Source organism: Buceros rhinoceros, unplaced genomic scaffold, assembly GCF_000710305.1.
Source record: "Buceros rhinoceros silvestris isolate BGI_N320 unplaced genomic scaffold, ASM71030v1 scaffold406, whole genome shotgun sequence".
In the NCBI taxonomy this organism is placed as follows: Eukaryota; Metazoa; Chordata; class Aves; order Bucerotiformes; family Bucerotidae; genus Buceros; species Buceros rhinoceros.
In genome coordinates, this window is record NW_010415566.1 from 30599 (window position 1) to 40908 (window position 10310).

General features: G+C 43.1%; 1 protein-coding gene across 4 annotated transcripts in view; it reads left to right on the top strand.

The window, feature by feature from the left end:
* Window positions 1-10310, top strand: part of MECOM (MDS1 and EVI1 complex locus) — a 46932-nt gene that overhangs the window by 29579 nt on the left and 7043 nt on the right. For all 4 annotated transcript variants that reach the window (XM_010137435.1, XM_010137437.1, XM_010137438.1 and 1 more), the window contains 3 exons: window positions 6233-6399; window positions 7730-7807; window positions 9562-9731. In XM_010137435.1, coding sequence (XP_010135737.1) covers window positions 6233-6399; window positions 7730-7807; window positions 9562-9731 — 415 coding nt within the window. The remainder of the gene's footprint in view (window positions 1-6232; window positions 6400-7729; window positions 7808-9561; window positions 9732-10310) is intronic.

Consider the following 10310-nt stretch of genomic DNA (forward strand, 5'->3'; position numbering starts at 1 on the left):
TCACGTTCTCTGTCCCACGTGCAGCTCTACATGGGGCTACTGCAGGAACCCGCAAAGGTGCTGCCCTGCAGATTGGCACTTAGCACTGTGCTCCTCTGCGTGCCGTCCATGGCACGCTGCAAAAGCGGTGATGGACTTTCGCTTTGTGTACTTGTGGCTTTTAATCCCATTCTCTTCTTGCAAAGCGATGGTTTAAGCGGCTGCAAAAGATGTGCTAGGATCCTGAGCTGCAAGGAGCTAAGCAGGCACCGAAGGACTCCTGCAAGCACTTATAGAGGCTGAATGAGCTCAGCAGATCAGAGGTAGGGTTAGATGCCATACTTGGAGAGCAGAAGAGGTGGTTCCCAAACATTTTCTTTGCAGTAGAGAGAATTCAGTGTGGCATGTGAAGGGGCAGTGGTAGGATCTGTGACTTGGCCTGCATGCCCTGAATCCTCCGCTCTCAGAAAAGGGACTCGTTTGGGCAGATCTGAGAAGTTGAGAAACCCAGTGCAGTCTGTTTCTTCTGTCTGTTTTGCTTGACGTTGGCTGGGTCCTCAAATTTCCATCGTCCTGCTTTTTTTGTGTGAGTGTATGTCTCCTGGCCATGCTAGTGCTTCGAGCAGCTGCAGCAGAAATAGGTATTTAAAACATAAAGTGCCTGGAGTGGGACGCTGATTCATGGATGAATAGAGCCCTTCTATCTCAATTCATGGGCTGTAATAAGCCCATGCAGCCTGGGTTGCATGTGCTATGTATTTCAAGATTATTTCAGATTGTTTTTCATTGTTTGGCAGGAGCCCTATAGTGCAAATCGATGGGCAACACCCTCTCTTGAATGGATCATGATTTATTTAGTCCATAGACTTTTTCTTCCCTTTCTGGTCCCATCAAGAGAAGGCTGCTATAAGGAGATTCAGACTTCATTTGCAATAGCTTTATGAAGAGTCATTGTAAATAATTAAAATAATTTTATAAATAAATGAAAAGAAATTAGGTGAGTACATTAACAAAGCTTTTATTTTACTGGGCTTGTTTTAGAACATGATCCATTTGGTTAGATCAGCTAAATCCCCACCAACTGCGTTAATACGAATAGAGTTATTGTGGGACTATACTGCAGGAGTTTCTCGCTACTGCTTCATAAAGCTCAGTCACATGTGATAGGTCTCTTGAACGTGAATATGGCTCAGCCAAGTTCCATGGCTGGATGTCCCAATACACACAGTTTCAAGACAACAAATTCGCAAGCTGCAGTTTTTGGAGAGAGTGTTTTAACTTGAACTGGGGAGGAAGAAATCCTGAGATTTAGTAGTTGGGTTTTCAAGATTTCTCTAAATAACACTAGTAAAAATAGAAAGCAAACATTTGAGCAATTTTTTTTCCCATGAGTTACAGCCATAAAGTCAGTTGTTTTTGCGATAATAGCAACGAAGGAGTCGCGTTTGTAAAACATGAGGTCATGTGGTTCATGACATTGTCCGTTAGATTATTTCATATCATCAGGTTATTCTTAAAAAGCAGCAACAACAAACCTTTGCTTTATTTATGCCACTTTTTCTTCCGTTGGTTAATAAATTTTAAGATGAATGTCCAAGGCCCCTGCTGATGATATCTTGCCCGTTGAAATGTTTATAAATACTTGTTTTAGCCGATTATGGTAATGTCTGCATTTTTGAGTCGGAGCTGGGGAATTGCGACTGCATATTAGTTTGCGTCAGTAGGAGGTTAATAGCCTCTCAGGGAGCGGGAGGGAGGTGGGGGAAAGCTGCTTCCTTTTCCAGACATCTGGACGCAGATAGAATCAACAACTCTTATATATGTAAATCAAAAGTTACTGTTCTATATAAAATACTGCCATTCACTAATGTCAGATTAGGAGCAGACATGACTTGTCCATAAGGCAATAGCTGTATGTAAAATAGGTAATAAGATCTTCTCACTTTCCTACCTCCTCAGAAAGCTTTCCCTGTGATATCGTAATTACACTAATCCCATCCCTGGGGTCAACCTGTGCCTTCCTCCCTGTGCCCCGTTCAGGGATCGCTGCAGCCCTTGGGCACTCCTCTGGGGTGCCGACCCTTCCCCAAAGCTGCCCAGTGGCTTAAGCCACACACCTGCCTCCCTGGTGGTCCCCAGGGACCATCCCTAGAGAGCTAAGGTAGCCACGAGCACCCACCTAACCTCCCAGGACTGATGCTATTGCTAACAGCTTGCTTCAGGAATTTGGTGCATTCCTGACCAGTAGCATCTCCATGGACAACACAGCTCCTAGAGAGGCAAGTCCGGCTTTGCAGTCAGCCGTAATGGTGTTTTGAGAAGTAAGAGTTTTGGTTGTGTTTCAGCTGAAAGAGGGAGTTTTCACTGTGGAAGAGGGAAAGTCATCCTCTGGGCTAATAATTAGCGTAATAAAAAGGGTAAGAATAAATTAGTGATTTTTACAGTCATTGAAAATTATCAGTGAGTCCCCTCCAGGGTGTCACTGGGATCTGAACAGTGGCACGTGTCTGTAAGTGACATAGCAAGAAGGGTGACCCAGCAAAGACTGTTGATTGAGAATAGCTAAACCCAAAGCTGGCTATGAAGATTTTGCAGAAGGTTCACAAAAAGCTGAGCCTCTGGGAATTAAAACAGCAATAAACCACAATACCAGTAAGTATCCAGTAATACCAAGGGGAAAGTGTGGCTCTTAACTCATGTCATTCATGAAAAAGATCTTCAGGTCAATAGTTTCATGAAAGTATCATCCGAGTGCTTAGCAGAAAGGAATTGAAGAACATCCTGATGTTATACAGCCTTCAGATCTGGAATACAGCTGAAGGCCCTCTCAAACAGGACATAGTAGAACGAGAAAAGACACAGAAAAGTGCAACAATGATGATCAGAGGTAGGGAACAGCTTCTACACAAAAAGAGACTAAGTAGCTTTAGATTTTTTCAGCTTGGCAAAGAAATGCCTGAGGGAGCTGTGCCCCAGCTCTGTGAGACCATGAATGGTGAGCAGAACCTGAATGAGAAATGGTTATTCATTAGTTTTAATAATACAGGGGGGAAAAAAAGAAAAAAAAAGAGGGAAATCCAGCTGAATTATCAGGCAAAAGACTTAGAAGGAACAAAAGCCGATGTCTTTTCATACGCACCTAATTAAATTGGTGAGCTCTCCTTGACAAAAATATAAATGGATTCAAAAAGGGTTTAACCAAAAGAATGGGAGCAGCAGCTACCAATGGCCATTCAACACTGTCGTCAGGATGCAACCTCCAATTAAGACTCTTGCACCTCTCCTTGCTGATGTGTGATGGAAGACACTGGGGAGAAGGTCTGTCCCTTGCCCGCCCTCCTGGGCATTCCCTGGGACCGCTGCTTGAAAGCAGGGTATCGACCTCCCAAACACGTGTGTCACAGGTTTATAATTCCTCCTTGGTTTTAGTGCATGAGTTAGTCCCAATGTGACAAACCCCAGATTTCGTATTACTCAGTTGAGATTTTGCAAGTAGACTGATGAGCAGGGGATGTCTACCTGCATATAAAGTAGTTGAGAGCTCATTGTGGGGCTGGGCTGGCAGGATTTAATGGGCTGCAACAAGCCCATGCAGCCCCGGTGACCATCTCGCGACAGGGAATTGCATGCTGAAGGCCCCGAGCACCAGCATGCTCCAGGACTTCCTAAGAAAATGCCCTGATCTTAGTTCTTGAGCCCTACCTCCAGCAGATAGTAATAGCTATAATTGTCCCGACAGCAGTGGAGTGCCACCACCTCGCATCAGCAAAGGCTTGGGACTGAGCACTTCCTGTCATTGCTGGAGCATTTCTTGAAAAATATAAATCATACCAGGTAACTACATAGATCAGTGTTAAAAAAAACACAACCCAACAACAAACACAATAGTCATTCCTATGGTAAGAAACATATTTTTGGAAAGCGAGTAATGCTTTGAAAGAATTGGAAGTGCTCATGTTTCCTCTGGATGAGGCATTTAAGATTAGATGCTGATTTCATACCTATTTTGGGACTGACGTAATCCTGGAGGCAGCGTTGGAGGTAGCGCTGGTCTGCATCGCTGTACATTAGAGAAGAATCGGTCTCAATTTCTCCTCTGTGAAATCCTGGAAATAAGAACTGAAAAAAAAATAAGCATGACTAAGCCATTTTAAATGGAAAGGGGGAAATAGTTGCTTTAATATATTAGTCTGGGGGACCATGTACATGAGGAACGGCGATCCAAAAATGATTTAAAACCACTAGATAATGAAACTGACTTGAATATTAAATATACATAAATAAGACATTTATTACACTTCTCAATGCCCTTATTATTCTTCACCATAAATATGTGCTATCATAACCCATGCACTGTCTTGTCACCGCTAATCAGCCCGAAGGCCAAAGATCATTTTTCATTCAAACCATTTATTCTCCACAACTGCAAAATAGAAGAATGAATTCTTGCGGGGAACAATTAGAAGGAATTAAAGGCAGTGGAAAGCCTGTTGTAAAAGCTTTAAGGATCAATTCCAACGAAAGAAAAGGATGAAGTTGTATAAAAAGAAATATGTGGTAATGCCGAGTTGTATGGGTTGATAATGACAGCTTGGTGCCGAGATAGAATTACCTCCTCTCCCAGCAGCATCATCATTACATATCTCACGCCTGTGATCAGTACATGTCAAAATCCTTCATATTGACAAATGTGCTGTCCACTTGCATCTGTGGAGAATGTTTTAGCAGCTGAGTGATTATGAATCAAACCCCAGAGCTTACAGCCCCTACTGCCTCGCAATGCTTTCACATTTGTTGCCTGACAAGTAAATGTATCTTGACTTCCCTCTGAGATATTTTTTTTTCCTTGCACCGTGTTTGATGAAAGACATTTGGCAAATTGGCAGTGGTACCCTGTACATTGCAATTTGTACTCAGCATTAGGAATCTGAGCATGAAATGAGAGGGCAGGCTACAGGCTAAGGGGAAAAAAAGAAAACCCAACACCAAGCCAGAGCTAACCAGCACGCGAATAGTCGTTCCAGGAGACAAATGTGCAATTCTGCCTGTTAAAATATAATTAAAACAAAGATGTGAACAAACAAACAAGAGATGTGCAATACTTCCCATTAAAATAAAATTTTTAAATCCCAACCATCGGAGCAGGCCCTTGTGGATTTTGAAGAACGGGCTGTAAGGATGTTCTCAGCTGAGGAGCATGCAGCATCTTGTCTTTCCTTTAATTTCCTCCTGAGTTACAGGAAAGGTGTTACACAGGGCCCATGCTGTGGGTTTTATGCTCTGTAGGTGAGATCTTGGGTTCTTTTTTTCATCTCTTTGTGGTGTTATGAAGAGACAGATGGTTACTCTCACCCGTCAGTAGGCTCAGCAGCATTGATCTCTCCAAGCGACAATGTTTGAGGTTTTGGAGCAGTTTTTCATGGTCAATTCTAGACACCTTGAAGGAAACTGTTCTCCAGAAATTATTTAATCATCTCCATTCCCTGAAAATTACAGACAGCTAACCAAGAGTGGAGACAACCCACAGTACATAGGGTTTACAAGCAGCTAAAGGTAGAGCAGGAGTATTAGAGGTTGTAGAAAAATAGCATAGGCATCTAACAGGTAGTGTAAACCCATACACCAAACTCACCAAAGCTTCATTTCTTATGGATTTATCTCACAGTCTTTGTCTGTGATGGACAAGAAGACTGGAAGGAATGGTTGGATGTGACTCAGACACCGACGGGATCTCTCTGGATCTGGCTTGCTGCAGCATTTGGTTGAGCTAGTGTTCCTCTGCAATAGCCTTTAGGAAAAAAAAGAACTGTAGGAATTTGGTTATTGTTAACATCTCTATTTTATCTGTTGGTTTGGTCAAAGATGGCCAACGTTTTCAGTAGATGGGGTGCAGACTCATAGGCACACAGCCACAGAGCATGACTGCATAAACTGGAGTTTTTATAGAAGCTGAGGTTTAAAGTAAGAAGAAATGCACGCTGGCTGACTTTGCTTTTGTGTGGAAGCAGCTGTCCAGTATAGCAATCAGAACAACATTACTCTGGAGCAGTTGTGGGCATTATTCCAAGGGGGACAACCTTGGCCACCACCTTGCCTGGTGTGCCCCATATTTTCCTCTACGTTTGCTTTTCTGTTTATTTATTTGTTTGTTTTCTTTTGGCAGCGTACATTCTTTGTGTTTCGGGTTTCCAGTCAGGGCAGAAAGCTGAAGCTGTACTCACCGCAAAGGGTTCTGTGCCATCTTCTCTTGCAGATGTCAGCTATAGAAAACATGGCCGAAAAGCTGGAGAGCTTTAGCGCCCTGAAACCAGAAGCCAATGAGCTGATCCAGTCGGTGCCGTCCATGTTCAACTTCCGCGCGCCGCCGAGCGCCTTGCCTGAGACCCTGCTGCGGAAGGGCAAGGAGCGCTACACCTGCAGGTAGCCCCAAAACCTTCCCAAATCCCCCCTGCTCAGACAGTGGATGGGGATGGCAGAGGGTCTCTCTGTGCCCAGTAAAACATGGAGAGCGTTTCGCTTTGGGGTTCTTATTTATTAAATTACTGGTGGTATGAAACAAAAAGCCTGCCCTGTATCACACCAGTTTGATAAATGAGTTGGAAACTATTAGATAAACAATTCTTTCCCCCAAATTTTCTCATCACTTTCATATGCACAAGTGTGCTTTCATTATTGATTTTTTTGATCTTAAACTACAGCCACGTTTTTTCTCAGTCTTCTGGTTTAAATATCCAAAGGGAGCAGTGATAAAACACATGACTTATTAGGACCTGTGAGTACAGAATTAAGAAGAAAATACAATGAAGATAGTCATTGCATGGTGCAGCCAAAATGAATGGGAGCTTTGTCGAGGAGAGCCGAATAAGCCGCGTGGGTATTTTGAAGGCTTATACATCGCATCGTGAAAAAAATAAATGAGATGTTAAAAGTGAAGGGATGCAATCTTCAAAGTCATCACAGGGAGCAACCACCCACTCTCGTTCACTGAAGAGGGTGCTGTGTGTGCTCTGTCCCCATGCAAAAATGGGCTGAATGTCATTACTACAACTGGGCCAATTGTAAACTGAGTATTAATGTGTTAGTTGAACAAAGGGGGAGGGGTCATGATAATTCCTTTTTTTTTTGGCCATTATTTTTCCTGGAGAGTGGGTTTTAAATTGCATTATTTAGGTCTCTCTATCATCTCCAGAACACGCAGATGTTTGACACTGGCGTATCGGTTTATCTGATATTTTGAAAACATGTCACCTTCTTTCAAGACATGTTGTTATAGAAACATACCTTGATGGATTAGGTCTTTGAGTCTTGTCTGCTCTGATCCTATTCAGTGCACAGAGTGATGTCATGTTTGCTGACACGTAGAATTGGCTGAGAGGCTTGAAATTTGCTTACATGGAGGCACAAACCCAAGGCTTTAATAACAGATCCTCTTGATTCCTGATCTGAATGTGACCGATAATCACCTGGTGAGCTTAGAAATTTGGGGTCGTCTTTAAAACTACTATGTGTTCCTATATTCCTTGCCTATGCACTAGAAAAGCTGGTCGGTGTCAGCACTGTCAGTCCCATTCTTGCGTGTGTGGGTGTGTCTCGGTCACTTACGTTGGCTGAATGCTTTTATCGAGAAGTTGTTACACCAAAGCAATGCTAACAGTTCCATATATTAATGATTCAGTTTGGGCTCTGCAGCCAGGGCAGCTCAAATGGGGACAAAGCCCAATTTGCCTTATCAAACCTTCTCTTATCACAGATACTGCGGCAAGATTTTCCCGAGGTCTGCAAACCTAACACGTCACCTGAGGACGCACACTGGAGAGCAGCCCTACAGGTACCGCGACCCCTTACCCTATCTGTGGTATGGCCAAGTGGGTAAAGCAAGGGAATGAATGTTCAACAGCCTCGCTTGCCCAGCTCCAGCGCTCGCTCCTTAGCAGCCTGTTGATGACCTGCTGTTGTGTTTTGGTCTCAACAGAGCTTTTTGTCCTGGTTTAGACAGGGGCAGCTGCATTCAATGCTACAGCGTTGGAGCTGCGGATACGGGGGAAAGTTTTGGTCCTGGTTAATGAAATTCATCTGTCTAAGGCAGCCACCCAGGGCACAAGTCCTGCCTTTGCCTCGCAGGATAGCTGGGACTTTTGAACAGGCATGGTTGGAGTGATTTTCAGTAGGGCTTATGGACGTATTTCCCCATGCAAAATATTATTTTGTAAGAGCTCTGCGGTGTTATTTGCAGCCTAAAGTTGGGGGTTTCATCAATCATCTGATTTCTGGAAGGTCCCGGTTGCAAAGGCTTTACCGTATTTATTTGTTTCCTGCTTAATCTGGATCCTTTCTGAGGTCTGCTTAACCAAAACCCACGTGGGGTACTCTGCTGTTGATAAGAATACGTATGCGATGCCATATCCAGGACAGTCACGTGCAGAAATGTGTATAGACACTTCACCTTATTGAAAACGAAAGACTAATTTAAATCAACTGGAAAGAGGCCAGTTCATGTTCCAGTAAAACCAATGCACCAATTTCTGCATTTTATGAGCTGTAAAGAGCAGAGTAAGCTCATTGTTTGTAAGGAAACAATATGCTTTTTGCCTTTAGTCTCTTTAGGTAATGAGATTCACATCTAATTTTATTGAAGGAAGGTCTTGATGCGTGTTATACCCATCCACTACATAAAAGCCACGAGCAATTAGTAGCATAATGGACAATTTCAGCACTAAGAAAATTTTGACATCATTGACAAGCATAAGAGAAGCCCGGGAGAAGTAAAAGATTGAAAAAAACTAAAGTGGTGAAGACTGTTGGCTACTTGCCAGCCAGAGAGTTTGGAATAGTTACAGTACGACTTAGTAATGGCTTAAAGAGCAATACAGTAAAGGCTTTAGGGACTCGAAATCACTACAGAGTATGAAAACTGATGCCTCTGGTACCAGAGTGATAGACTAAACTACTCACATTGGCACAGTATTAAAGGTTAGGATTGTTTATTGCTGGTTTTTGCAAGATAACCAAATTTCCTCTGGGATTAGCAATCGAGCAAGCTAATTCCTCAAGAAAAGATTTAATCACACAGTATAATTTAGAATGGGAAAAGAAATAGCCCTTTTTTACCTTATTTGAGTATTAGAAGAGATCTGTTTCATGTTTTTTTCCAGAAGTGTTTAATTGTATTGTGTTGGCAGCACATGAAACAATAGAGTTACTGCTCTACTGTTTTCAAACTTCCCAACTTTGCGTGCAACACTTTTAAAAACATGGAAATCAATTACCCAAGCTGATTTGATACCATTAACTCTGAAATGTTCTGCTTATTCCTAAAGGCAGTATTGAAAACATAAAGCCTAACATGAATTAAAGCTAAAAAACCTGCCACAGAAGTGACATCTCCATTCCAAGAGCACAGCTCTCCAATTATTCAGCCAAAACTTGTTGTTTCAGGGAGGGTTTTCCCTCAATAGGGACCAAGGAACTGCAGCCTGGTACTGTGGCTGAGTCCAGAAGATGCTTCGTGTCTCTTAGGATGAATCTTACATTTCCAGCTACTAACAAACCCTTTTCTACCCACTTGTTTTGGTTTTTTTTCAGATGCAAATACTGTGACAGGTCCTTTAGCATATCTTCTAACCTGCAGAGACATGTCCGTAACATCCACAATAAAGAGAAGCCATTCAAGTGTCACTTGTGTGACAGGTGTTTTGGGCAACAAACCAATCTTGACAGACATCTAAAAAAGCACGAGAACGGGAACATGTCTGGTATGTACGCCTTTTTCCTCCCCAGCGCCCCCTCCGTACCGCCCACGTTCGTATGCAGGGACTGCACGTTCCCATGTCAGGAGGCACACGTTGCTCTGTGCCGTCCGCTCCGATGAGTGGGTTTGGGGAAAATATGTAAGTGCCTAAGCTCTGCTGACATTTAAAGTGCTTTGAAAATCCCAGCATAAATTCCGCCCTTGTATAACTTAATACCACTGGATGATGTCTTTTCTTTTGGTTTTAATTAAGCCAACCATAGCGTTTTGAGAACAGACTGGGAAAATTGGTTTAATCCCATCTCCGCAATCACTTGGCTCTCGATAGGAGTCCTTGATTTAGAGTCTCAGGGGGCACTCTAAAAGATTTTCTTGGCACCTTCCGAAATATTCCCGCTGTCGGGAGCTGAAAAGCACGAGCTATTATGGGAGGTAATGGTGCCTCCCAAGCCCCACAGCAAATCAGTCACCACACAGCAGCAGCGAACACAGCGGCAGGTAGCGGATATCATTGGGCTGGTTTAGGTATCTGCAGGGGTTAATAAAAACCCTGTCCCCAGCCTTTTCAGTCATGTCTTGGTCC